This window comes from Penicillium paradoxum (genome assembly GCF_028828445.1).
Source record: "Penicillium paradoxum strain IBT 22861 chromosome Unknown utg000006l_segment0_segment0, whole genome shotgun sequence".
In the NCBI taxonomy this organism is placed as follows: Eukaryota; Fungi; Ascomycota; class Eurotiomycetes; order Eurotiales; family Aspergillaceae; genus Penicillium; species Penicillium paradoxum.
Window position 1 is genome coordinate 639,708 of NW_026643184.1, and position 27,463 is coordinate 667,170.

A 27,463-nucleotide genomic window follows, 5' to 3' on the forward strand; every position below is an offset into this window, starting at 1 on the left:
GTGGCAACCCCTGCACGTCCTGCGTCGAGATGAGGTATCGGGATCCTCGAGAATGGTTCCTGCAGGGATGCGACTAGTCTTCATGAACTACTTCCTGAATGGGCGAGGGATACGCCACAAGCCTACATATGTAGGTGGAGTTAGCAGTGGAAACCCGAGTCCTCAGGAGTTCCCCCCATCGACTTACAGATCAAAATGTACCTTAAAACAGAGCATCATACGGAGGCTCTGTGATGATTCAGACGGACAGGGATGATGATGTTGTTGGGATTACTGACGTTCCTGGGATTTCAGCTCGTTCCCAACCCGTGTTACCCTACGAGTGTGTCTGCTATCACAACTGACCGGGAGGGGGGAAATGCCGGTTCACGTATACTCCCAACAGTGGGTAGGGGGGGAAAAAAATATAATTTTCAAATTCGATAAAAATCAAGCCCAAGAACAAGAACCGACTAATCCAAGCAAAAGAAAAACATCACATTGCGCCAAAGGCATCGGTATCAAACCTTTCATCGTCCAGTGTACGGTGAGTATCTAACAGAGTCAGCTTATGATCTTGAAACACCAGGGAAATTAACCCCCAAAAAAACACTCACCTCCAGATTCGTGCACGCATGTCTCCACTACCAGTCGCGAACAGGTTGCCAGTGGGGCTGGGCGCAACCGAGATGACTATTCAGAAGAAAACAAAAGCAGTTAGCAAAGAGCCAGAGGACCGTAGACGAAGGATTTAAGATACCGGAGTTCTTGTGACCCTGGAGCATCATCTGGGCATTTCCAGTCACTGGATCCCAGAACTGCACACCGCGGTCTTTAGAACCACTCATCACCCAAGCACCGTCAGGTGTCAGACAAACGCTGAGAACAAAGTCCTAGTAAGTCGAAATTAGCTTCTGCACATGATCTCCGGGATCTCGGAGCTAACCTTGTGGCCTTCGAATGTACGAATGCACTTGCCACCCTTGACGGCACTGTGAGGGTGCATGCCTCGGGGACGGTAAGCTCCCAGAGCTTGATCGTCTTGTCCAGACTGCCACTGACAAGGTCACGGCCGTTGGGCGCGAATGCAACTGAATACACGCTGTCCTTGTGGCCATCGGGGTTCTCCAGACGCTCCACCAGGTATCCAGTGGTCGTATCCCAGACGCGCACGCTCTTGTCCAATGAACCAGCAGCCACGTAACGGCCGTCCGGAGACATGGCCACAGTAGTGACACCATCCTCAATGCTAAGAGTGTAGACAAGTTTGCCATCGAGAATATCCCACAGGCGCACGGTCTTATCTCCACTTCCGGAAGCGATGAAGCGGCCGTTGCCCGCAAAGTCCAAGGAGTAGATATCCTGCTCGTGTCCACTGAAAATATGCTTGATGGTGCGCTGGTTGATATCCCAAACCTAGAATCAATCGCATTTCGTCAGTGGTATATTCACGCATGCTGCCTGTTCACAGGATCGAAAAAAGAAACTTACTCGAATCTGCTTATCCTCGGCACCAGTCGCAAGGTACTTGCCATCTGGACTGAAACAAACACTGCGAATGTAAAGATCGCCGTCTTTGTCCACATTTTCGTCCTGGAGAGTAGCCACGTTCTGGCCAGTAGTGACGTCGAAGATTTGAGCTGAGCGGTTGCAGCCCGTAGCTAGATATTTGCCATCGCGGCTGAAGCGCACACAGCAAACCACACTGTCATGGTTCAAATGATGCACCAGTTCCACATCAAGGACACGCTGGACCTCGGGGTTGAACACCGCGTACCAGTCAGAGCCCTCCCGCTTTTGCGAAGGAGGCAAATCATCTGGGTTCCAGTTGGCCAACATGTTTCCCGGGCGTTCGGCTGTGCGGCCGCCGCCGATAGGAGGGTTCGGAGGGGTAGGGCGGGGGATTTGAGGCGACGCGCGAGGATCCGGGTAAGCAATGTGGGTTTGCTGGGGGGTAGCCGGGCCCGGAGGAACACGACCACGGCCCTTGCCGGGCCCCGGGGAGGCAGTGGGAGGTGGAGGCGGTCCGTAGCCTAGAGAATCAATGATTCAACGGGTCAGCGACTAGGAGCGGGAAAACAATCTTCATAAACATAACGACATACCGTTCACAGCAGCGCCAGCTTGATATCCTCCAAAGGAGCTCTGCGGCGGTTGCGGCGCGCCGGGTTGGGCGACCGAAGCAGGCTGTTGAAGGGCATGCTGGGGAGGCTGCTGATCCTGGGGAGGGGGAGGGGCAAGACCGGGGCCACTACCTGGAGCGTTGGTCATGATACCACCAAACAGATTGCTGGGACCGTGGCCCAATGCGGGTGGAGGAGCCTGAGAAGGAGCCGTGTGAGCCGCAGCGGGTCCGCCGATGTGGGAAGGGATGGTTTGCACGCCGCGCGACTCAAGTTCGTGTCGCAGCATTCGGATTTCGGCTTCGTAGCTAAAGAACGGGAGAAGAAATGCGATGTCAGATATGAGGTGCGTAGGACTTTCAAGGAGGCAGGAGGGCGAACTCTTGCTTGATCTTGATCTGAGCCTGTTCCAATTGATAGACCTTTTGACGGATCATCTCCATCTCTTGGAGTTGACCAGTCACTGCATGATCTGTCAGTTAGATAACATTTCAGCGAATGTCAGAACCCATGGAGGTACAATCATCGGGGGAGGGATGAGCAGACAGCTGCTTGTGGAAAACGATGGGACAGGAGAAGCTCCAAGAACTCAATGAGCCGGAGCACAAGTGAGGGGTAAGACAGAATAGGAAGGAACAGAACACATACACTGATGTTCGAATTCACCGGTGTTGCGCGACTGGCTTTCGAACTCCTGGCGCAGTTGATCCAATAGCTCCGTCAGACGGGAGTTGGGGGCAGGCACCATGCCGCGATGAGCGTTGTACATGGCGCAATATTTTTTGGTTCACAAGTCAGGGAAAAAAAGGTAGTTCAGATGACAGCTCTGGGTTGGCGAATGGGGGTCGCAACCAAGGTTTCCGACCTGGACTCAATGATCTCGATCACTGAGGCTTCAATGCTTGGTGGATAGCACCACGCAGCTAGCCACAGCGATAGTGGGCGATACAATATAAGTTGGAAGATGAGATGAGGGTGTAGCGGTAAGAGGGGTGGAAGAGGCTGGCAGATGACACTTTAAAGCGGGAAGGTTTGAGTTTGGGGGGAAGGCGGCAGCCGTTTTGACGCGAGAAGCGACTTACTAGGCGAGAAGCGCGGCTATCGTACGCTTTCTGGTCCTTCGGGAGAAGTTCCCACTTGGGAGAGATCACAAAGACTAAGGACAGAGGACAACGGACGAGTCAGGAGAATTCTGTGACGTTCGCAGACCAATGATTGGAGTTCTGCTATACCATTCTCAGTCTCTCTCTCTCTTTTTTTTTTTTTTTTTTTTTTCCCCTTGTCTCAAAGTACATGATTTTCTCTACTCCATACATATACTACCTACTCGGACTAGATGCATGGGTCCAGATCGCAAGGTTCCCGAAGTCACCCCTTTTCATTTGTACCGACGTAATATTCCATATACTCCGTACCCATAATACGAATACATACATACTTGGATCTACACCCGCAAGTGCGGGCAGTGGAGGAAACCTGTGAGTACGGGTAGTCCAAGTGGAACTGGTCTGTGCAGTACCAGTCGGGTACTGAAATACCGTCCCGGTATTCTTTTTCTTGCCGGGAATGTGTATTGCCTGATCTATCAGGCACCTCCTGGGCTCACAAGGCACTCAGGCAGCAAGGCAGCCATGACAACAAAGGGGTCATTTCCACGGTTCTCCCGTCTTGCGTTTTGTGTCTCGTCTTTTCTCATGGTTCTTCCAGTTGGCTCTTCAGCAGAACCTCTTATCCCAGCGAATGGCAAGGAATTGGGCCTATCTACATAATATATCTACCTATATACAATCTAGACCTCATAACAATCTGTCCACCCCATAAGATAGTTATCCCACATCAGACCACTTTATAGGTACCCCTGCCCCGGTGGATCAATTAGCTTATTAAGACAAGGGAGAAAAAAAAGGTGGCATTGCAACGGCTTTAGTGGTTCCGTGCTGGTGTGATTGTGAGTATTATTCGCCGCAATCTCCTTTTTTGTTCCTACAAGTACTCGCCCACTCTCCCTTTCTCCCTATCCGTGAGCCCATCAATCATGGATATCATTCTCGAATTATGGGACACCTTTGTTGGTGATCGCCTCTATTCAGCACTCCTCCCCGTCTCGCTGTCATCCGTCTCGTTGCCAGCCATTGTCAATGCCGCCGCCAACACTTCGATGGCCCTGTTTGGGCCTGCGGAACCTTATGTCTACGAGCAGGCTACACAGATGATCTACCTGGAACCCTCGAAATATGCATACTTGAGTGCCTGGCCCCGAAATAATATCTATCGTCAATTCATAAGCTTCTTTTTGATCACCTGGTAATGCGCCAATTCCTCTGAGATTTCACATCGCCACCCTTTTCCGCCTCGACATCCAAGCTAACACTCAATTAGGCTATTCGGCCTACTGGTCTACTTTTTGATCGCAACGCTGTCATATATCTTTATTTGGGATAAGACAACCTACAACCACCCCAAATTCCTCAAGAACCAGATTAGCTTGGAAATCAGGCAGGCCATGGGCGCAATGCCCTTGATGTCTCTATTGACAGCTCCTTTCTTCGTTCTTGAGGTTCGCGGATTCGCTAAACTCTATGACACCACTGCCGAAGAGCCCTTCGCGTACTATAGCTTGATCCAGATTCCCTTCTTCATCTGCTTTACCGATTTCTTCATCTACTGGATTCACCGTGGCCTACATCACCCTCGCGTCTACAAGACCCTACACAAGCCTCACCACAAATGGATCATGCCAAGCCCTTATGCTTCGCACGCCTTCCACCCACTCGATGGCTGGTCCCAGAGTGTCCCATACCACGTCTTCCCCTTCCTCTTCCCCTTGCAGAAGGTCGCCTATGTTTTCTTGTTCGGCTTCATCAACCTCTGGACAGTCTTCATTCATGATGGCGAGTACGTCGCCAACAGCCCTATTGTGAACGGTGCAGCCTGCCACACAATGCACCACTTGTACTTCAACTACAACTACGGACAGTTCACCACTCTGTGGGACCGTCTGGGTGGCAGCTACCGCAAGCCCAATGAGGAACTTTTCCGTCGGGAAACGAAGATGGGAGACGAGGAGTGGAAGCGACAAGCCAAGGAGATGGAGTCCATTCTCAAGCATGTCGAGGGCGAAGACGATCGCAGCTACTCCTCCGACAAGAAGAAGAACCTTTGAAACGACAGCGGGATTATCACATCCGTCACGACTTCACAATGCTTACTGGCTCTCTTTTGCATGCAGGGCTCAACTACACCCATCATTTGGCTCTCTTGAGTTGGGGTTCGGGTTTGGAGATTTGCACATCCCTGTTGTTCCTGCCAATTTTCTTTTTGCCATTCTAGTACATTAATTCGCCTTGGTGCATCCCTTTACCTGTTTTAATACTCTAAAATTGACCACCACTGCCATGAAGTACTGGTGGTCTGCTCCATTTTGTACATAATGGTCTTTCCCCCCTTTTTTTCCTTTTTTTCCTTTTCCTCTTTTTTGTCTCTATGTTGTGGAGGCTTATAATGCACTCGATTGGCACTTGTGCATTTCCATGTATCTTTTTATGTATGGGCAGGTTCATGTGGCAACCCAAGAAGGCCTTAAAGGAAATCGTACATATATGTATGATACCAGCTTAACATCTATGAAACAAGAATTATCATTGACTGTTTCGATCTTGAATTTCTAACTAATCCAGTTTCCCTGTGTTGGTCTATGCAAAGCAGAAAGATCGGATTGTTGCTAGGGCAATCTCTGTATAATAACACCTCGCGATCCATCAGTAACATGAAATCCATTTTGAGCCAAATCCCGCTCTTGGCTTGGCCAAACTTCCGCACTGAACTGACCGGATTCTCCAGAAGCAATTCGCTTATGAAGAGCAACAACCCGATTTGCCTGGGAAATATCACCACATTCAACCACCGTGATCTTAGCCCTCAGCTTGATTGCCAGAGTGAGAATACGGTGGTAGAAGATATCTTCCGGTCTGCAGTCTTCCTTCTCGAAGCCCAAGTGTGGGGGAACAAGCGCCAATTTGGGCTCAAACCGCCGTACACTACGTGCAGTAGTGCCGTTGCAGAACTCCATTTGGGATATGTATGGCGGGTTGGATATTAACAGATCATACCCACTGTGTTGGTCTGGCGGTGATCTGATCGACTGGGTCTTCAATATTGTCTCGACCGACGGTATTAAATCATCGTCTTCATGTCCCAGGACGTCAGCGCGGTGGAAGCAGATACTTGTCGCCGCGCTGTGTGTCAATTGGCCCAGTTGCAGATTATGCTCGAGATTCTTCTGAGCTAGCCTTAATGCCGGAAGACTGATGTCCACCCCTGTAATTTCCAATTGAAAATGAGGAGCAAGTAGTGCATGCAGCAGAAGTGGTATGCATCCTGTGCCAGTACAGAGGTCAATCACGCGCAAAGGTCTCGCCTTGTGAGGAGCCTTGAGCTTATCATTTTGATCTAGAGCCATTTGACGAACTAATTTTGCTGCTTGATATGTATATGATTCAGTCTCTGGCCTGCAAAAGCTTGGTCAATAAGCCAGGTTGTCATTTTGAAGATCCGATGGGCAGACCTTGGAATTAGAACGCCCCTTTGGCAGAGAATTTCCAAATTGCCGAATGGTTGATCCCCAAGGATATATTGAAGAGGATATCCTCGAGATCGCATCTGACACATGGATTCCAATCGGCTTCTCCATCCTATCTTTGATCTCGAAAGTGACTGGCTATCCTGAACTGCTCGCTCGCGTAGCCAACGAAGCTCATTGCGAGCCGAATCGAGAGTACGGCATTCTTTGAGAAGTATAGGTAGAAGAGAATTTTCCCATTGAGCTTTCCGGATCACGGAAAAGGGAATTCGGGGCATTTGGGGCGTTCGCAACAGGTCAACAGGGGAGTCGCGAATATAAGTTTTGCGCCAAGAGATCTTTTTCGGCGATCACTCGTTTCGCACGCCAACGGTATACTCCTACGATATATGTTCCAGATCATGCCTGGCACTCAAGATCCTTTCTCCCGAGCCTGAGCCTGTAAAATCGGATTCCCTTCGTCATTCAACTCGTGGTAGAAGTGGCTATCCTCAGGTCAGATGCCACCTACACCCGAGACGAATTGACCAAAGACGGTGATCAGACATGGGGCTTCTTCATCTGCTGAACCTGTTATTACAACGACGACGTACGGTGGGAGATTCTGCTCGAGTGGATGCAGGGGTTTGTACAAAGAATTCTATTTAACCCACGCACACACAACAGGTAACGGGGACGGACAAGCGATCTACAGCCAACTTAAATGGAATATTCAGTCTGAGCCCTCGCTGGAGGGCTGCTCAAAGCAGGAGATCTGACGGTATGGGTTCTAATGCAGAGAAATATTCTATTTTGGAATCTAGGGGAAATCGCACACTGACTGTCTTAACTAGACGCCATTTGGGGCCGATGAGGTCCCTTTACGGAGATTATCATGCTATCCTAGCCATGGATTCCCTATCGTCGTGGACGAAGAGGCATTGGACTCTGTCAAGGAAAATCACCAGCTGGATGGGAGGGTTCTGACACCCGACAGTCCATGGCCCACGTAATCGTGCTTGATGTGCAATGGTTCGACTTACGGGACGCTCCTCAGGAGGATGAGGATCTAGGGACCGAAGTCGGGGGGACAAAAGTCAAGGTTTCTCCCAGAATTTATTCCATTCTTCAGAGTGGACTGTGGTCGCAAGTGGTTTATTGTGAGCTTCCCACGATTTCTCGTTTGCCCTGAAGTCGCAACGTTCTCGGGCTATTTCGGTCATTCGCATGGCACGAGCATTAATATTTGCAACTCATTCCCTTCAAAATAGAGAAGCGTACACTTGATCTCGATCCGTGTGCGCTTTCGTTGTCTTTTGTGATTTTTAGTCTTGTGCTGACGCCGATGGCATTCCTCTCCCGATTTGGATTAGATACTTGTGTTTGAGCACCTCAATGATGACCTCGGGAGGATATTACCGAGAAATTCGAGGAAATCATCGAAGCGATGAGCAAACAACTGCAGTTAATTGAGGGCGAACCTAATGATAGGGCGGGCTTTTCCTTATCCTGGGTCCGATTCATCCCCGACTACATGAATCAAGTGGTCACTCACTCTCGTGCTGTCATGGCCTCAATGATTCAGAACCGTATGATGTGATAAAACCATCAGCTAGCGCGGCTTCGGTACTAAACATAGTGAAGGAGATGGAAATTGCCGCGGCGGCTATCACTATGCCCTGCTCCATGGCGTAGGAGCAACGCGCTAAGAAGAGAATTGGCTCGACATGGTACACGCCAGACGCCAGAGCCCGGTGGTGGAAACGGAAGCTCCGATGCATTGGAAGGTAGCTGCGAACTTTTGAAAGGCGAAATGAGTCAGGATTGTGCTTTCAGAATGCCAAGACGAAATATTGTACTCGTAGGCTCTCTTCTCGCTGTGTATAATGAGAAATTGTTCAGAGATATTGCGAGGTCTATTCTCCGCCAAACCCCTAGAATGGGTAAGAGAAGTCAACCCCCTCAGAGGCCACAACCTTGGGACCCAAACGCGCAGCCTGATAGCTAAATGTAGGGATGGAGGTAGGGATTGAGGTAGACTCAATTACCTGACCCGTAACCAGTGGCTATATCATTTTCCTAATCGAGCCATGCTAGGGTGTCTAAAAATGCTGTTTCATTCTAAGAAATCACCCGGGTACTATGATATATAGTATGTTCACCTCTATTCCTAACCGTCGTCAGAAAGTACCTTTATGGTACAAGTTACGGGAATATGTAAGAGTATACAGTTCTCAGGCATAATTCCAATTGGCTAGATCTACGTAACATACGATAGTGTGATATGAGGAGAATGGACTGCATTATCTTGTGCTCAGACTAACTCTTGCCAAAATCAACAGGGGACTCTCAGGTACGCCTCGGTATGTAAAATATGAACCTGAACAGGAAAGGAAAAATATATATATATATATAGCAGGCCATCCAAGAAAATTTTTACAAAACCAGGAAAGCTCCCGCTCCGGCAAGGCCAACGGCGAAGTGCTTCGGCATAGCGGTCGCCCTGGGTATAGCCTTGTTCCCAGTGGCAGAGGCAGAGCCAAATATGTCGGATCCTCCATGTGGACTTCCAATCCGCGCAACGGTTCCACCAACCGGTGCGGTAGTTACTGGGTTGGAGACGGCAGTTGCACCGGGGACAGAGTCGGTGCCCGTCCCAATCTCCAGGATATCATTCTCGGTGGAGTTAAAGTTGGTATTTGCGAGGGATATTTCGTTGTTGTCAAGGTCATATACCACATATGCACTGCGGAGAAACGTGTCTCCCAAGACCGACGTGCTGCTTCCAGCTGGGACAATACCGAAGACGCAGGCCCGCTTGCCGTTCTGGAAATAGAGGTCACCAACATCGATGATCATCTCTCGGATGCCCACGTTAATCGTCGGGGATGAGAACGTGTAGCCGATGGTGATGCTCTTTTCGGCTATGCTACATTCAACATAGCCAATTCCAGTCTCCGGCACGTAAACGACCTCGAGATCGTTGTAGATTTTCTGGACAAGGGCGTCGGGGAGGTAGGTGAGAGAGCTTCCCGAATCTAGTAACACGCCTACAGGAAGAGAACTCGATGAGTAGGTAGTTTCACCCGAGGAATTGGTGAGGGTGAGTTCAGTGAGTGCAATAATGAACTCCGAATACACTCCCCCGACTTTCTGAACAGGGACTGTCTGCAGGGTGCCATGGTACTTCTTGGTGTTGACTCCACCAAACAGAATGGAGCCGGTATTCGCGTCCAGGTCATTAAGCCAGAGACTGTAAGCATTAGATCGAATCACGCCGTTGTCGACCATCGCCTTGGGCAGGTTGGCATATGCCAAGTCTCCATTTCTGCCCACTTGGACCTCGTTTATAGCATATCCGATGCCCAGCACGCCCTCTGCAGATAACCATATCGGTTAGCTCGGGGGTACTGAGTACTAGGTTACAGGTCACTCACCCCTAGAACCTGACGAAAATCCAAGGCCGAACTGAAAGTCTTTGATAGTTGTGCCGCCGATGGTGAACGTATCGGTGACATAGTCCCCGGAGGCGCCGGATCCATCGGCATAGGTGATATTAAAATCCGAGCTCACAAAGGAATACGAAGAAGAGGAGCTGGGATCGTAAGTGCCGGATGCATTACATTCATCTTTGGGGGGTTCACAAAGAGTGGAATTTGGCGTATTGCACCATAAATCACTACTTCCAGTATCAAGAACCAGTCGCACGCTCTGCTTTGGGGTACCCAAGGTGACATTGCAGAAGTATAGGGTTTCCTAGGCATGACTATGAACATCAGGCCGGTGATATATATCAGAACAGATCTTACCTCATTGTCCAATGCCTGGTTGACCGTCGAAGAACGTTTTCGCCTGGCTCGATCTCTTGTGATAGGATTCAAGACTTCTTTGCGTTGGAGATCCATTTGCACCACCGCAGGATTGTCTCTCCGGTGAAGAGTCAACCCCCAGGTAGGCAGCACCAGGACCGTGGCCAATAGAATCAATGTATTTTTCATTGCGCCGATCGTCTGCCCCGAGTTCAGGCTGGAATGTGGAGGACCAGATACCTATGACTTGGGGAAAAGGCGTTGTTAGCTGTTGGATATTGAATGGGAACAGGCTACAATCTAGTCGAACCCAGTCAAAGCAAACGCCGAGAGGAGAGAGGAATGAGAAAGAGTAGAGATGGGAAGAGTGTGAAGTGCCCACGAAATCGATTCGGTTCAACCGGAATTCATTATTTTCGAATATTTCTTCTCTCCATTATGCTCCATTCGATGGTTGCAAAGTGCTGTCGTCACCAAGCATACTAGATTCTTTACCGGTCCGTTCCGAGCTCCTGTTTCGACTTAGACATGTCAGTCACATTGATTCCCAGGTCGTAATCGTTCCTTCGACTCTGTATACCGTTACAGTCATTCGAGAGGGAAGCCTGAAAGGGTACTATGCGCGACACGGATGACGCGGATGCTCCACTTCCTGTACTCTTTCCGCGGAGTACCCAGCGCGTGAACATATACATGGAATGGGGAGATATAGAGAGAGAGAGATATATATATATATATCTACCTCTCTCGATATATATGTGTGCGTGGAATATGTTGTACCAATATCACCTCCATATACCTACGTAGGAGATGTAGGTCCCTACCTTCACTCATTGGTCGTCTCGTACAGGCAACCGGATTCTCATTCTTTTTTTTACACGTATAATACACAACACTGTCATAGTGTGTCCTCACATCAAAACTGTACAGCCTGCAACTTGCCACTCACAGACCCATCGCATCCCGAACCTGCTGCATGGTCCCCCGAGTATTGGCGCGCGCCGCCTCTGCACCCTCCTCAGCCACCGAATCCAGGTACCCAGTCTTATCCTCTATGATTGTAGTGTACCGATCTCGGATCTCCTGCAAATGATAGGCAATCCGGTCCGCAACGTGCTCCTTGAGTGACCGAAGACTTGCATCGTGGAACTCAGACACAATATCCCCACACGATACACCTTCCAGGTGGCTAAGGATCTCAATCAAATTTGATACGCCTGGTCGACGTTCCGGGTCATAGGTGATACTCGGTTCCGAATCTGTCAGAGCCACCTTGACTTTCCGGCGAATCTCTGCCGGCGAGTCGGTAAGGATGATCCGTGACTTCTCGTCAGCATGCGACTTGGACATCTTTGACGTGGGATCCTTCAGCGACATCACTCGTTTGGCAGGGGCTAGTCAAGTTAGTGTCTGTTCATTTTGGCACGCGCGACTATCTCTTACATATCAATGCCTCGGGGATGGGGAAGATAGGTCCGTAGACGTGATTGAAGCTATTTGCGGTGTATCTGGAAAACTCTAGATGTTGTCTCTGATCTTCCCCAACTGGGACATGGGTAGCTCTGGTGATCATTAGTGAAAAGCGACTAAGGTGTCCTAGACAGGCAACATACCTATGCACGAGGATATCAGCAGCTTGGAGTACGGGATATGAGAAAAGACCCAGGCGCAGCTGTGCCCGTGCCGTTGAATCATCCAACGTTGCACTGTCGGGCAGCTGTAGTTTACTCTGAGGGATGTCAACAAAATGCCAGCGTGTGTGCAGCTGTACGGCCACTCACCTTCCACTGTGTCATGCGCGATAGATATCCCATAGAAGCCACGGTGCTAAGGATCCACATGAGCTCAGTATGTGCTGGCACCTGGTCAATGTCAGTATCTAGTCATACTGGGCTTGTCTGTCATATCCATGATGGAACATACACCGGACTGGTAAAATATTGTAGAGCGCTTAGGATCCAGCCCCACAGCAAGCAATGTTGCAAATGCCTCCCTCCTCCATCGCCTTAGTTGGGCTGGATCTTGGGGCACCGTCAATGCATGCAGATCAACAATAGAGAAAAACAGCTTGGTTCCTTCGGTTGCGTCTTGCTGGAGCTTCACCCATTGATGTAAGGCTCCTAGATAATTACCCAAATGTGGAACTGCAGTGGGCTGAATGCCTGAAAATATAATGGGATCTTGTACTGGCGACTTGGCGCATGAGCTGCTCCATCGATAGCCTCTCCTTGGGAGAAGGGAGAGCCCGCTGGGACGAAGATGGAGGTATCTCCCACCAGATGACCTCAGCAAAGACAATTCATGACGAAAGGTGTGGACAGGCATCTCTAGTGAGCCCTTAATCGGCGTAACAATAAATTATTGTCAAGCGCAGTCACCTCGTACTGGCGCAGTCGTTGTTGGCCTCGAAAAACAAAAAAGCGACATCTCTCACGTGATCAATATCGTGCAATACGCCGCAGACAGAAAACTACCTAGATATACATCTGAACATATTCCATCTTCATTCTTTACTTATGTTTTACATATCTACATCACAGAACATATCACTTCTTACCGAGAATGTCTGCGTGGCAGTACGTCGACTGGGGACCCGGTTGTGGGTTGTAGTAAGCAGTCTCCTTCGGAATATGTAGACTTCCACCCGTCTGGGTTCAATGAGAATAGTAAAACAGTAGAATACAGATGGCCTAGACCAAAAAGGCTTTCGAATATAAAAAAAGACAGCGCATGCAGCAAAGACACCAAGTCCAGATGTTCACGGGTATACAAGTTCAACGTAGATCACCATTCCATCTAGAGACTCTTGCGCTCTGTGAAACGCTCATTGTTCAAAGTATCGAATATCGTGCCGGGTGCTGAGTTGTCTTTCCGCTGACCAAATTGCTCAAGCTCGGGGCGAAGAATTTCTTCAACCTCGGCGACGGACGCATCCATAGCCTTGCCAGCATCTGTTGTAGAATCAAAGATTAGTGTCTTGACCATTGAATACGCTATCCAGGTAAGAATTGTAATCGTACCAAGACTATCATGTTCCCAGACGTTTGCCTTCATGCCGACTCCGTAAAAGGCATGCTTCCGGAGGAACGCCAGCCAGGCCTGCACCGCTTGTGGGTTTCCATCCTTAATTTGAACCAATCGACGAAGCGTGATTCGCTCGAAGTTCTCCTGGCTCTTCTTGTGCACGAAGTTGCTTCGGGGGACGGTCCACCGTTCGACAATGCGAGGGAGAGGTACAGGGCCGGACACGGGGAGATTGAGGTAGTAAGCGGCACGGATGGCGAAGTCCGTGAAGAACTCTACGTTACGGACGCTGTAGGATCGCAATTGAAGATCGCAAACTGGGAGGCCGTACTCCGCCTTCCTCCGCAAGGGTCGTAGATATATGGCTTGCACACTGCGCGGCAGTCGGCTCTCCTCACCGAATGCTCCTAACCGTTCGGACCTAGACAAATTGTGAGCAGTGGTCTTGTATAAATGTTGATACATATCGCCTCGGATACTCACCATTCTTTCACAGCAGGTTCAGATGACTGCTCAGCTTCCGTCGGCCTATATTATCCCAATCAGCCATAAACCCAAATCATACTATAGTGGAAGGACATCTTACACCACAGGAACGGTCGATGCAGAAGCGGAGGTAACAGGAGTATCGACGGAAGAAGGGGCCACGGCGGGAGCTTCTGTGGGAGCAATCGGTATAGGTGTCGAGGTTGGATCTCGAACCGGTGTTTGCTCCGGCGGAGTTGGCTGGGTTTGGGATGATAGAGACCGGAATGGCACAGGCGCCTTTTGGATAGTTAGCGCGAAGAATTGCAAGTCAGCATGAGAATTTACCATGAGGCGCTTGCCCACTCCAGCTAAGGAGCGCGATGTGTATGAGAACATTGTGAATCGTGATTCTAAGGAAGATCCGTTGTTGGCGGATGGGTTTTTTTGGGGAGCGAGCCTCAGGGCGGTGAGTAGGGAATCGGGTCAGTATACGGAGTACGGAGCACGGAGTATGTTAACTGCATGTACAACTAGATCCCCCTGGGCTATTACCTATATACCTAAATAACCTACATACATAAGGTATGCTGGCTACCAATTGAATATCGATCAACCCCTCCCCAGAACACAGCTCCATATATACGACGATAGGCCATGGAAACCATTGCATACGTGATCGGGCCAATCCATGATAAACAAGTTGATCTAAACACTATACGTGCCCTACATATGTTGCAGTCCATAGATGTCCCGGGTGGCTAAGTTGCTTGCACTCCCAGGCCTCTAGATGCTGAGTTTTGAGTCCAATCGACACGAGACATGATCATCGTTTGTATCTCGTTAGATCCTTAATCGGATCTTTCGCAACCCCCGCCAAACTAGCCGATGGTACCATGTGACTCCGCACTTGGAAACGTCGCCTTTTTGCTCAAATGACTACTTTGCACTAACTTTCATCCTACTCATCAACCCAGGTGCCGAGTTCCCAACTGATACACTGCAGCGAAAATGACCAAGATAGACCTGTCTGCGTTCCAGCGGGCCAATGAGGCGGTTTCTTATCTCAGAACCAGCTTGCCAGAGAGCCTACAAAAGCCCCAGGTCGCAATTGTATGTGGCTCAGGACTAGGAGGGCTTGCAGAGACTATTCAACCCGAATCACGGATTGAGTACGACTATGCGTCCATCCCTCACTTCCCTCGTTCAACAGGTCAGTCGTCTTCTTCCGATCAGAAAAGAAATTCTAACAACATACAGTCGCTGGACATGCTGGGAAGTTGGTTTTTGGGCTGATTGGCGAGAAGATCCCTGCGGTGTTGATGGTTGGCCGTGCTCAGTGAGCCTAGCCCTCGATCTACTTCCGAAGCTCGTAGCCTGACCCTAGCCTAGTTATTACGAGGGGCATTCGATTGATCAGGTGGCATTCCCAATTCGAGTGTTCAAGCAGCTGGACGTGAATACGGTTGTCTGTACGTTCTACGGAATTTTCAAGGCTTTTAAACAACCAGACATTGACCATTCTTGGTAGTGACCAATGCGGCCGGAGGTTTGAATTCCGAATATGCTGTGGGGGATCTTGTGTTATTGAATGATGCAAGAAAAACTTCCATGAGAGTAGGTCGAGAACCATTGCTAACATCGATTGGCAGCATCTCTTCCTAGCGGGCCTAGCAGGAACTCATCCACTGAGAGGAGCCAATGAAGAAGAGTTTGGGGTGCGATTCCCACCCCTCTCTGACGCTTATGACCTTGAGCTCCGTCGCCACGTGCACCAAGCATGGAAAACAATCATGTCACCGGAAAGTAACAGAAAGTTGCACGAGGGCGTGTATGCATTCGCTGGGGGTCCCACGTAGGCAAATCCCCATCGATTTATTAGAATATGCAGCTGACAGCACCAAGGTACGAGACAAGAGCTGAAAGCCGAATGCTTCGAATGCTTGGTGCCGATGTGGTTGGGATGTCCACAGTACCCGAGATTGTTACCGCCAGACACTGTGGCCTGCGAGTGCTAGCGTTCAGCTTGGTGACCAATCAGGCCGTGCTGTCTCCTGTGCCTCGGGGCGATGAAGATGTGCTTCAAAACAAAGCAGCAGGTGAGCTGAGCGCTCTTCTGGAAGAAGGGAAAGCAGGGCACGAAGAGGTTCTTGAAGCTGGCCGTGCAGCGGCCATTGATATGCAGGTAAGGTCAAATGCATCCATCCTTGAAAGACCACGGTTTTGACATTGATGCCAGAAACTGGTTGTTCAAACCCTTGTGAATGTTTTCGGCCCGGCCTAGGACTGGGGTTTTGACACGTCTGCATGTATATGATGATCTCAGGTCGTGATGGACTGGGGGCCCACTTGATGGGATCTTAGCAGAGGTTTCTCTGTTCAGAAGCCAACCATAGCCAGCAGCTGAATGCTTTCATTCCTGGTATAGTTCGCTGAGATAGTTCGAAAATCGAGACCGAGGTTTCACTTGTTCTTTCGGCTTCTCTTAGCCTGCAAATCCTTATAAAAGGACTTCTTTCCGCTTGATTTGCTGGCCTGAATATCTCTGTATTTGGACTGGAAGCGCTTGGTGCCACGCTCAAGCGCCAACGTTTCCTCGACAAAGTTCTTCTTGCGATCCTTCTTGGTAATCCGATTGCTGAAGAACTCGGTGGGACCTTCAATGATGGTTCCAACCTGGGAGTACTCTGGTGGTTTGGCCTTGCCATTTTCTTTCTTGTAGTGACGCTTGGGATCAAGCACAGAACGCATCCGAATGAGCTGTAGATCTCGCTTAAGCTCTGGCGTCATTTCTGTCTTCGGGAGGTTGAACCACTCGGGCCCAGCAGTAGGCTTGTCCTATTGAAGGTCAATGTTGTCAGCAATTGACCACACATCGCACAACAAGAAAATATGGAGGTTGTAATGATTGCTCAGAGTAACTATGAATAAAAAGACTCTCACTGGTGCAGCACAGCCCAAGACGGACTGGTTACGCTACATCAAGCGCTTTGCGTTGGGAATATTTTCCTCATTGCAATAAAAAAAAAGGGGGGAGGCGAAGGGCAAAGAACGGCAAGGTTAAGTGGCTTACTTTATTCTCTTTCTTGACCCCAACCGAGCGAAGAGAGTTGGACAACTCCTTCTGTTGTTGGTTGACGATCTTTGCAGCATCGACAGTGGCAACACCATCTCCCTGGCGAACGTATGGTTCCAACGTGGAGCCAGGTGACAGTTTGGGAATCCTATGAAATTTTAGCCCAAGCCCTAGCGAAAGGAAACAATGGTGTTTCGTACCTCAGTGATGTCTCCTCAGTTTGAGTGCCCAATGCATTAGAACCTCGCAGACGAGTTTCTGCTTCAAGGAGGAGCTGCTGGATTTGATCATCAGTCAGATCCTCCTGGGCATCCACGCATGTTGAGTCAGCCATCCCTGCTGAATAGGGTGGATAGCAAAAGCTTCAAAAAGTTGGAGGCGGGTGGAAAGAATTTATATTTTTTTTCGAGCTCTGGTCGTTGCTTGTCGGAACCGGACAAACGTTTATGAGAAATTTCTGCTTCGTGCGAGAGTGGATGGTTGTCATGTGACAGGCCAGTACCTCGATACGGTGTATCCGGTACAAGAAAATCAGTCTATTGGTCGGCAAAAACATGGTACTGGTACTGACCAACAGAGTACAGTACTTCGTACTCCGTACTCCAGAATAGTACAGCTCATGTATTGGAAGTGCAATGCCCCGGAGTATTCACCTATCAGAGGTATTGGTCAACATCTCCCCAGGTTGTATACAAGGATATATCTTTTCTCTCATGAAGTGATACAATCCCTTACAACCCTCTTTCGGTCCTTAAAAAAAACCCCGAAGTTTCATGCCTAACCGAGTCATAAGAATGAGGTATCTCATATTCCGTAACTCCGTACTCCGTACTCCGTACATGATGGGTATTACCTGTAGAGCTCGGAGGGGTGGTCCGGGAACGTCAGACAGCTGAACACCTCTAGCTTGGCACCCAACGCGCCCTGATCTGGAACACAACTCTTTGATTGTATACTGAAGAGTGCTACGACTCGAACCACTGCTCGCGTATCGCGTTTAATTGTCCTTTGTTCTAGGGTGCTCTAACGCCCTACCTCGCCGCATCTCCCCCGGTCGCGTCGCATTCCACGTCAATAGCACTACCTACCCAACACAAATCAGGCGGCAGAAGAACTATGGAGCAATCTCCTCAAGGCACTGCGCAGCAGGGCAGACAGCAGCCGCAGCCTATTTATGACATCAGGAATGGGGGACATTACGGTAATTACGCTCCAAGCTCACCAAGCTACCTCTACACCGATGTTCATTCAGAACCACTCTACGTAACTCGATCACAAAAACTAGTTTGAATGAAAACTGACAAGTCGATAATATCTAGGTGCTAGCGCAGCGGTACGTATATCACGCCGAGCCACGAGAGACATGCCCTGACTGTACAATGATCGCGCGATGTATCTGGAGCAACAACTAACTAGAATGGGGATTATTTTTTAGCTCTCGGCACAAGGTTATGCACCAGTTGCCGAGTTATACACAGGTACTTGGGCCAACGTAAGCTCTTCAAAATGACTCCAGGCGTATTGAATCCTAGTACTCACCAGAACCAGGTGAACCAAGGCCTTCAAGGAACCGCTCGTGATATCCTGACAACATATTGGCAGCATGTCATCAACCACCTGGAATCAGACAATCATGATTACAAGATCCACCAGTTGCCCTTGGCCCGTATCAAGAAGGTGATGAAGGCAGATCCGGAGGTCAAGATGATCTCCGCAGAGGCGCCCATCTTGTTTGCTAAGGGTTGTGATATATTTATCACTGAGCTAACTATGCGTGCATGGATCCATGCCGAAGACAACAAGCGTCGTACTTTGCAGCGATCTGACATTGCCGCCGCTTTATCTAAATCGGATATGTTTGACTTCCTGATTGATATAGTTCCCCGCGAAGAGGCGACCTCTCATGCCAAGCGGTCAAGTCAGGCTGCCGGTGCCGCTTCAGGCCCTCCTGCTGCCCCAGGCCAGCTACCCCCTGCTCCGCATGGAGTTCAACCACACCAGCACATGGGCCCTGCCGACTATGGATCCCTTGGCCAGCATGGTATGCCGCAAGACCAGGAGTACCGCCCGCAACCTGCCATGTACCCTGGAGCTGTTCCATCAGACCCGACTACGGCATATGGTCAGCCTCAATCCCAAATGTTTGAGGGGATGTACGCCTACCCACATCTCCCTCCCCAGCAGGTACGTACCTGCTAAATGTCCAATTTTCAGTAGACACGCTAATCTTGTGTTTAAAGTGAACGGGTCACCGCATGTTCCTCTTCGTTGTTTTCCTAGTTCTTGCGCGTTCCGAGGCGTATTTTGGTTTTCATCCTGTGTGTTTCGTATTGCTTGTTTTATTTTCCCCACACAAAGCAGAGACAATGATGAGGTGGTAATTGAGTGACTGCTGCTCATTGGGAATTCCTCTATGTGCGGAATGGGTGCAGGTTGTGATGCTGGTCCGAAAAGAGGAAACTACATGCGGCATTTTCAAGGTCTTGAATGATCTACTTAGTTGGTTGCTAGACCTGGGCCATGCATGTTCCTACGTATCGGGCGATCAATCAGCCTTATTCATTTTGCAAGGGTTGGAAGTTTGCTCATTTCATCAGCAGAATGATTCGGTCAAGCATAATACTTGGAGTCTGGTATGCAAACAGGCCGATGGTAACTGTGTGGAGACAAAAGGGATATCTGCCAACAGTCCGATGTTGTCTCGTGGGATGCTTTTACCGCTACATAGTATGATGTTTTTCTTGCAAAGTTGTCTATGTACTCATGCTCCCGGTTTTGTACGTCCAAGAGCCACTTCATTGTGATAGCAAAACATTGTATTAAGCATGATATAATTCATCCGGATTTCTTAAATCGCGAGGAGAGAGTTGCAAACTTATCCACCTTCGTGGGAGCTTGAACCGTGCGTGTGAGCCTATATGTAGTGGTAAGCAGTTAGTAATTACTTCATAGCAATGAAAAAGAAGATTCAACCATACTTTTCCAGCAGGATCGGCCCTTGCATGGCATCAACACGTCCATATTTCTTGTTCCTTGTAGAAATATCGTAGAACTCATCTGCGCTATCCGCTTGCATCAACTGCACAGTCTGTTGTAACTCGTCCAGGTTTTCTCGAAGAATTGGTACATTCAAACTGTCGACGAACTGGGCGAGATATTCAACATCCTTTGCTAATGCTGTCACTCCGTTGGGATTGATTTTCTTCACATCTGGGGAAAGTGGTTGCGCCTGAAGTTCTAGTCAGTATAGCTTCCTTCTAGTGGATAAGCATCTTAAAAAAACCCACCAGAATCATGTTGGCAGCATGGCTAAGAGCATCGAAATAGATGAGCTCTTTAATTTCTGTCGGCAAACCCAACAATGTGGAGTTCATGATATTGGACAAGAACCGTGTCAAGGTCTGCATGTAATTGCTGGGTTCTGTGGGTGGTGTAGGAGTCATCCACTCGTATTCTGCTGTTTCGATAAGATCATCAATCTTGGAATTGACTACCTCAAAGATACGCTTCTCGGCTGCCTTCTTGTTGCTCCTGAACTTTTCAGTGGCCCTCAACGTGATTGAGATGCCGGTGGAGTTTTGTGATCGGGCCGCCGCCAATAAGAGCTCCAGCTCGCGGCAAGCCAGCTCGAAGTGTTCCAGATTGATAAGAATTTGGACAATTTGACCCAGATATTGCGAGGAGAGACGCTCCACTAGGGTGTCACAGACTTTCTGTGAGAGTAGGTCATCCAGATCCTGTGAAATCAGTAATTAACTTATGGACCCGGGATATGTTGAAAACCTACATTTTTCAATGTTTCATCAATCACGTTTGTATCTGCGAAGCCGTCATTTGCGAAGAAGTAAAACTGATTCAAGAAATTCTGGATATCAATGCAACATAAAGGATACATTCGGGAGAATGGCAATATGCATGGGAAGCTAAGCCAGCAATTAGTGAGATTCGAATAAGGAAGAATTGACACAGGCTGCTTCAGAACTTACACTTGCTCCTCACGAGACTTTTCAGGGCTGTACCAACTCACGTTGAGGACTTTGTCATGCTCCTCTTGGGTCTGTATCGGCATGGGCATGTAATCATCCGTTGATACAATCTGGCACTGTCAGCATTTTAGATGGATTGATAATGGGAAGTTGCCTTACCTCCTGGAAATCGTCACTGAACCTTTTCTTGAGAAGCTCAGCATATTTCCCAAATAGTGTCAACAACAAGTCATCGAAGACCCGCACAGTAAAGCTCCATGTCTGTTGTACGGGGATCAGCTATTTGAACCCAGTATAATAAGGATGAGCCCACCTACGTTCATCGTCTGCATGAATAGAGCAATCAGATTCTTGATATTGAGAATGCTCTCGGCGTTATCGACTTCATGCAGTGCCTTCGATATCAATATTACAGCGCTTTGGCACATCGAATCCCACAACTCATCGATCTATTTTGGAAGCACTGGTCAGATCAATCATAGAAGGCTTCTCGTCAGAGAGGCCAAAATACGGGGATTGGGTTCTTACATCGACCGACGACCTGAGGTCAGGGGCTCTTTTCATTGTAGCTCGTTCAACAATGGCAAACCCGGCCATTTCTTCCAGGAGATTGTGGAGGCTGGAGCCATCCTCATCAACCAGTGTGATAGAGGACGGAAGCAAAAGCTCTTTTTGTCTTCGGCGAGTGGTCGCGTACTCAATCCGAAATTTATCCATATGTCCCAAAGATTGATGAATATGCAAACACTCGAACAGCGGTGTAAAGTCAACTTGAAGGTCTTCATTATGAAGCAAATCATACTCTTCATCTTCATCCGATACTAATTCAATGGCGGAGTTCAAATTGAAATGCTCGAGATATGGTATTCTTTCCGCTCTTTGCTTTTGTCTTGATTTCCGCTGGTCTGTGTGGAAGAGCGCAATCTCCCCGAGGTATTGAGACATTTCTCGGATGCGATAAAGCCAGGTATTCAGATCCGACATGACTGCTTCAGCAATGGCCCTTTGTGTCGCTGGAACTGAGCGTTGGATCATGACCGCAATCTTGTATTGCGTCACGCCCTTCAAATGAACATTTTGCAATTCTTCAAGCGCGCGCAGCGCGGCATAGTGGTTCTTCTTTGCCAAGAGGTCATGGACTTGATTAGCTAGACGCAACACCTCTAAGCAATCCTGAATGGCGCGACTAGTCTCATCAATATTTTGCCGGTGGCCACGCGATTCTACCAGCGCCTTCTTCTGCTCGGCTAGGCGCTCAGTACTGGTTTGAATAGATTGGTTCAAGTCTAGGATCTCTGCCGTCAAGCTCACTGTTCCTTCTCGAATCCGGAGCAGTGAATTGACTGATGAAACAAACTCCTGATGATTTGTATTGCATATGCTTTCGATCTCGGACTCCTTGTCGCCTGCGAACCGTGACAGCGACTGCAGTAGTTGAGGAGTGCGATTTCCAACGCTGTAATCTCGGATCGAAGGAATGAGCTGATCTAGATAATCTGTATCTGAGGGTGAAATGATAATCTAAAGATAGGAGGTAAGTCTTTCGTACAGGTATATTGTTCAAGGTGTCTGTTGCTCACTTGGTTCAAGACATGTGGCTCATTATGCATTGGAGCCATGGGTGGCATGGTGGCTCACATTCATAGCCAAAAGGAAAACTAATAGTCAAATCTCACACTTGCCAAGCTTGAAACTTATCCACGGCAGATAATCCGGAGCCCATATAGATATGATGTACGGAGTACACTCATTGACGTCCCCCACAAGCGGTCAGGCATCGGTTCTGCCACAAGTAGCGTGACCGCCCTTGGTAGGCTAATCCATTTATGTGCTAGCACATCCATTAGCGTAAACCTTGCCCAACCTCCGATGTATAAGATCTGCCAGGGCCCAAATGTTTGCTTCTCTCTTCTTGCTCCTAACTCACCAACTCACCTGGACAGAACTTCGGTCGTAATTGTGGCCTCATTACCTGCATTTTCTTGTCTACACAACATTCTATTGAAACTCACGGATTCTGTGGCATCTGAGGAGCTGGGACACCGTTCATGACCAAAATTTATGATCACGATCTAGGTCACCTTGGTTAGGTCTATCCATGTATGATTGCTATGCTTGACATAACCCCTGGGCTAAATTCCAAATGTCTACTCCTTCAATTCCATATAATCTATGGCAGGGGGACACCGGTCCAGCAAGCCGCCTATGGAAGACATAAAGACCATGGTGAGTTTCTAGATGACTGGATCGTAAAACTGTGAATGAGCTCTAGTACCCACCATAACTCCGTGACATGCTAATACTACTTCTCTAAAGAGGAATGTCACGATGTAATTCTAAGTGATCCAATTTCAAAGAAGGAGGCACTATTACTCTGAGAATAGTTGGGGAACCTCGCTGGCATCCATAGTACATCTATATGCCTATATTCACATAAGTAAGTCACACTGAGTGATTAATTAAACTCCAAGTTAATATATGTTCTGTTTGGCAAGTCAAACTATCTCACTGGCCCCGTGGAAGGTCGATTCTGATCGAATGACTCAAGATGAGTAGCACGCAAGGTTGAGGTTCCTCTATTCACATTGGTTATCTTAACAAAGGTCTTCTCTGTCCTTCGTTTGCTTTTCGAGAAGTCCCGACTGCCGATTGGCCGACTCATCGAGCTGTCGAGTTCTATGTTGTCTCATTGGCCCCCTCAATGCCAACTATGAGCCGCGACAAAATCGCTCCCTCGATGCGAACTATGAGTCGCGACGAAACTATATAAAGACAGTCTTCCCTCCCAACGTTTCCTTTCTCTTTCCTCTTCCCTCCCCCGCCTGCTTTCGCCGCTCAGACACTTCAATCGTCCCAAGCGCTGCATCAGCTCTATTCTGACTACACCAACTACCAGAGTTACACCAAATACAGCACACCTTGTATGTGGACTCTTCTTTTTGCTTCGCTCCCCTACTCACCTTCTCGTTGTTTCAGCGGCAGTCGAGGACTATTGAATAGCTTCCCCTCGAAAATGGAAGGGACTTCTCAAGCCCAAGGCTCACCACCCTCGGAGCAACTTGTTGCATTTAATCCCATGGGATTGGAGGCTGTTGTGCATCGTGGAAATGGAGACTCTTTCTCTGGATTGGGTACAGTCCGCTCCGCGGGGTAAAACATCCAAGCTTCTAATTGGCATAATTCATATAACAATGCTAAAAACTTTGCCGCAGCGACCCGTTTGCCGGTTGGCTCGATGGAGTTGGTTCGGTACCTAATGTTTCTGCATCCCAGGTAGCTGTCTCAACTTCCACTTCTGGCTATGCCACTCAGTCATACATTCCAAACCAACTCTTCCGGACTTGGGCTGACCCAGCTCAAATCGCCACTTCTGGTTCTCATACGTCCCTGGGGTGCTCTTCTGCGTCTGCTCAACTGTCTTCTACAAGCGCTGTTCCTGGTGGAATGCGATATTCGCCTTCTCATGTCCAAACTTCAGGAACCCAGGAGCAATGGCAATACTCTCCCTATTCTCCATCTCACGATCGGACTCATTTGAGAGCATCTCAATATTCGATCTCTCCGATCCAGACGACCATCTCCAACGCTCGGTACTCACCGTCCCATGAAGAACTCAGCTATGAATACAGCCCGACCCCAGTCTTCGGTTCTCGTTTGTTAGCCACCACTGACGACGCACCTCAAACTGATGCCTACCCTGCTACCAGCAACGGTTATGCTCGCGCCATTGCCCAAGTTCCCATTGATGCACTTTCGATCACTAAGGAGGCTGCTTCTGACTCTGGCCATAATTCAGAGTTGCCATCCATCTCCCACAGAGCTATTGATCACAATGGAAAGTGCCGCAGCTTTATCGTGCACGGTGTTCCTCACGATACACCCCACTGTTCCATTTCTTTGATGTTGCCTGTAAATCGCAGAACAAACTTGCCCTTGAGACACAATTAAGCTGACCTATATCAAGATCCATGAATATCCTTCCCTCGCAAATGCTTACTTGAAGCATATTGAGCACAGGGGCATGTTCTCGGTTACATTTGCCGATATTCGGGAGGCCATCGAGGCTATGAACAAGATCCGCCAAAGTCGTCCTGGATGGCAGGTTACCCCTGCCACTGCTCATGAGATTTCCACTTTTACGGGAGCCACCAAACACTTCTCCATTCCTCGGGATGATGAATTCGTGGTCACTGCTTACGCCGATCCAGTTGAATGGACAAATATCGTGGAGCATTTGAGCGTGGTTGTTGAGAGTGTTATCACTTCCTTCGGGTCAACTCGTTCTCTTGAGGCTATCGAAGAAGGGATGTGCTGGCGCAAATACCATGTTGAATACTACAACATCCATCATGCAACTTACGCGTTCTCTTGTCTCGATGGTTACAAGGTCGAAGTATTTAGTTGTTCGTGTGCTTTTGAAAGTGCAATGCTGATCTTTCTTCCATGCAGTCTCTTCAATTCAAAGTCAACGATGATAGACAGGAGGATATTTACTTATACCCCCGCCTTCACATTCCTAACTATGGCTCCCCCCAGAGCCCTGTGACTCCGCATCGCCTCTCTTCCGTCTCCAAGAAGAACTGCAGTGGGGAATATGATAATGAAAGGAAGGTCGAAATTTCTCCGACTTCGGAGGGAAGCCAGACAAGTCCAGAACATGCAATCAGCCTCGAGCGAATCAGGCAAGGATTGGATGTTCGCAGCACTGTAAGTCTTCTCCGATCCGTTACTAAGGCCGCTGTCTCACATATCTCGTCGTTGTAGGTCATGATCCGCAACATTCCCAATAAGATCACTTCTGTATGCTGGTTTTCATCTCTTTTCAATGTCGTGACTGCTGATGCCATGTTCCCATTTGATAGGACCAATTGAAGGATATCCTGGATGAATCTAGCTATGGGAAATATGATTTTCTTTACCTACGCATGGGTAAGTCGTCCTCGACGACTGATCCGATCCACAGGACTGGGGACTAACATTATCACAGACTTCACCCATGGCTGCAAGTAAGTAATTTTTGTTCGTCGGCAAGTCTTTGAGGTTACTCACACTACTTCTGCTAGCGTTGGTTATGCGTTCATGAACTTCGGTGATGTAAATGATTCTGTTGACTCCCTGTTTTTCCAGTCTTCCACTGACACGGTGTATAGGCGATTGATATTGTGAATGTTGGTTTTGAATGCGGTTAAGTGTTTGTGATATCTGCTTACCTGTCTGTTTCTCTTAGCTCGTTCATGCTCGACAGGGCAAGACTTGGTATGTTTGTTCCCAAATTTGCAGACTCGTACACGTTCGCTGACCCAAATGTGTCTATATACATAGGCCCGACTGTATCTCAGAGAAGAAGGCTGAAATTTCCTATGCTAGTTCGTCTCCCATCTATCGCCAGCATGCGTGATAACTGACAGGTCCCGATAGCGCTCCAAGGAAAAGAAGCTCTTGTCAATAAGTTCCGGAACAGCAATGTCATGACCCGTCCCGCCGAGGAACGACCACGCGTACGTTTGAACCTCTTGTTGCCCTGGTCTAGTGCCGATACTAACTGAATGCAGCTCTTCTACATCAGCGGTCCGCGCGCAGGCACTGAAGCGATCTTCCCCGGTCCCAATGATGCCAGCAAGTTGCGCCGTTCAGTTGCTAGCACAACCCAACAAGGTAAGATCTTGCGCCTTTCATGCCATGAACCTCCACTGACCCTTCCACAGGTCTATTTGCGCCTCGGAATCGAACTGCCACTACTCCCCGTACCAACCGCACACGGGCTCAATCCCAGTCTTTCTCCCAGACTCCTCGTTCCCGAGCCCCGGGCCGTACTCCGCGGCATTCTGGTGGACGATCATTGCAGCATGCCCCTGGCGAACTCTCTTTGATGCGAGCGGATGACCATCGGGTCTTCCAGAATAGAAACTAAGCCTCCGGCATGACAGCAACCAGGAATGTCTATCCTCAACACTTTGCAGTCTGCAAATGGTTTCTCTGCGTCTTGATCGGTTTTTTTTTTTTTTTTTTTTCGCCCCTGGACATTATCTTTCGATATCTCTCTTTCCTCATCTCTTCATGACCCTTTTCAAGAGATATTCATTCCGCCGCAATCTTTATTTGTGGAATATCCTGAGTCCTATTGTTTCCCTTCCGTGCAAGCGAATTCAATGATCCCGCCTCATGCGACATGATTGAGATTTCGATCCATTGCCTTTGAACATCATGCCAGTCTTGAGATCACCCCCCTGACACCTTAATAACTATGAAGTGTCCCTTGTCCGGCCGGTCCACCGTCGTGACCCGAAATGATCATCAATTCCGAGTCACTACTGTTGCCGTTGGCATCCTCACCTTGTTCTCTGGCGATGACTCAAGCTTTTTTATTTCTCTTCTTCTTTCCTTGTTCGTTCTTTCACTACGGTTTGCTATTTTTTATTTTTTATTTTTTTGCTTTTGCTTTT

General features: G+C 48.7%; 10 protein-coding genes across 10 annotated transcripts; 4 read left to right on the forward strand and 6 right to left on the reverse strand.

Annotated features, from left to right (window-relative positions):
- Nucleotides 1-509: 509 nt before the first annotated feature.
- On the reverse strand, nucleotides 510-2,871 carry rcoA (uncharacterized protein; the record flags this gene model as incomplete). Its single annotated transcript, XM_057177786.1, has 8 exons — nucleotides 510-534; nucleotides 597-672; nucleotides 740-872; nucleotides 946-1,395; nucleotides 1,471-2,012; nucleotides 2,085-2,410; nucleotides 2,484-2,565; nucleotides 2,751-2,871. The coding sequence occupies 8 exons, from the start codon at nucleotides 2,869-2,871 to the stop codon at nucleotides 510-512; spliced, it is 1,755 nt and encodes a 584-aa protein (XP_057029530.1).
- Nucleotides 2,872-4,137: 1,266 nt separating this feature from the next.
- Nucleotides 4,138-5,265, forward strand: N7457_006743 (sterol desaturase family protein; the record flags this gene model as incomplete). The annotated part of the gene is made up of 2 exons (XM_057177787.1): nucleotides 4,138-4,406; nucleotides 4,482-5,265. The coding sequence occupies 2 exons, from the start codon at nucleotides 4,138-4,140 to the stop codon at nucleotides 5,263-5,265; spliced, it is 1,053 nt and encodes a 350-aa protein (XP_057029531.1).
- Nucleotides 5,266-5,823: 558 nt separating this feature from the next.
- Nucleotides 5,824-6,561, reverse strand: N7457_006744 (uncharacterized protein; the record flags this gene model as incomplete). The annotated part of the gene is made up of 1 exon (XM_057177788.1): nucleotides 5,824-6,561. The coding sequence occupies one exon, from the start codon at nucleotides 6,559-6,561 to the stop codon at nucleotides 5,824-5,826; it is 738 nt and encodes a 245-aa protein (XP_057029532.1).
- Nucleotides 6,562-9,096: 2,535 nt separating this feature from the next.
- On the reverse strand, nucleotides 9,097-12,684 carry N7457_006745 (Ribosomal protein S10; the record flags this gene model as incomplete). The annotated part of the gene is made up of 9 exons (XM_057177789.1): nucleotides 9,097-10,037; nucleotides 10,098-10,416; nucleotides 10,470-10,686; nucleotides 11,419-11,863; nucleotides 11,913-12,031; nucleotides 12,083-12,198; nucleotides 12,251-12,331; nucleotides 12,393-12,589; nucleotides 12,657-12,684. 9 exons carry the CDS (start codon nucleotides 12,682-12,684, stop codon nucleotides 9,097-9,099), a joined length of 2,463 nt encoding a protein of 820 aa, XP_057029533.1.
- Nucleotides 12,685-13,265: 581 nt separating this feature from the next.
- N7457_006746 (mitochondrial 37S ribosomal protein uS10m) lies at nucleotides 13,266-14,357 on the reverse strand (the record flags this gene model as incomplete). The annotated part of the gene is made up of 4 exons (XM_057177790.1): nucleotides 13,266-13,914; nucleotides 13,977-14,021; nucleotides 14,080-14,258; nucleotides 14,307-14,357. The coding sequence occupies 4 exons, from the start codon at nucleotides 14,355-14,357 to the stop codon at nucleotides 13,266-13,268; spliced, it is 924 nt and encodes a 307-aa protein (XP_057029534.1).
- A 612-nt stretch (nucleotides 14,358-14,969) lies between these two features.
- On the forward strand, nucleotides 14,970-16,242 carry N7457_006747 (purine-nucleoside phosphorylase; the record flags this gene model as incomplete). Its single annotated transcript, XM_057177791.1, has 7 exons — nucleotides 14,970-15,171; nucleotides 15,219-15,297; nucleotides 15,351-15,430; nucleotides 15,490-15,575; nucleotides 15,611-15,813; nucleotides 15,864-16,143; nucleotides 16,198-16,242. The coding sequence occupies 7 exons, from the start codon at nucleotides 14,970-14,972 to the stop codon at nucleotides 16,240-16,242; spliced, it is 975 nt and encodes a 324-aa protein (XP_057029535.1).
- A 179-nt stretch (nucleotides 16,243-16,421) lies between these two features.
- Nucleotides 16,422-17,368, reverse strand: N7457_006748 (Fcf2 domain-containing protein; the record flags this gene model as incomplete). The annotated part of the gene is made up of 3 exons (XM_057177792.1): nucleotides 16,422-16,796; nucleotides 17,032-17,182; nucleotides 17,235-17,368. 3 exons carry the CDS (start codon nucleotides 17,366-17,368, stop codon nucleotides 16,422-16,424), a joined length of 660 nt encoding a protein of 219 aa, XP_057029536.1.
- A 683-nt stretch (nucleotides 17,369-18,051) lies between these two features.
- hapE (CCAAT-binding factor complex subunit HapE) lies at nucleotides 18,052-19,233 on the forward strand (the record flags this gene model as incomplete). The annotated part of the gene is made up of 2 exons (XM_057177793.1): nucleotides 18,052-18,297; nucleotides 18,451-19,233. Coding segments are annotated over 2 exons (1,029 nt in total), but the record flags the coding sequence as incomplete, so codon positions are not given.
- A 636-nt stretch (nucleotides 19,234-19,869) lies between these two features.
- On the reverse strand, nucleotides 19,870-22,648 carry N7457_006750 (Rab GTPase-binding exocyst subunit SEC15; the record flags this gene model as incomplete). Its single annotated transcript, XM_057177794.1, has 9 exons — nucleotides 19,870-19,948; nucleotides 20,013-20,263; nucleotides 20,322-20,771; nucleotides 20,822-20,957; nucleotides 21,021-21,130; nucleotides 21,180-21,281; nucleotides 21,338-21,469; nucleotides 21,549-22,541; nucleotides 22,601-22,648. 9 exons carry the CDS (start codon nucleotides 22,646-22,648, stop codon nucleotides 19,870-19,872), a joined length of 2,301 nt encoding a protein of 766 aa, XP_057029538.1.
- Nucleotides 22,649-24,033: 1,385 nt separating this feature from the next.
- N7457_006751 (putative meiosis protein MEI2) lies at nucleotides 24,034-26,931 on the forward strand (the record flags this gene model as incomplete). Its single annotated transcript, XM_057177795.1, has 14 exons — nucleotides 24,034-24,170; nucleotides 24,233-24,929; nucleotides 24,985-25,413; nucleotides 25,470-25,727; nucleotides 25,785-25,820; nucleotides 25,883-25,949; nucleotides 26,008-26,026; nucleotides 26,084-26,114; nucleotides 26,171-26,188; nucleotides 26,248-26,276; nucleotides 26,343-26,386; nucleotides 26,439-26,518; nucleotides 26,573-26,675; nucleotides 26,726-26,931. 14 exons carry the CDS (start codon nucleotides 24,034-24,036, stop codon nucleotides 26,929-26,931), a joined length of 2,154 nt encoding a protein of 717 aa, XP_057029539.1.
- Nucleotides 26,932-27,463: the final 532 nt, after the last annotated feature.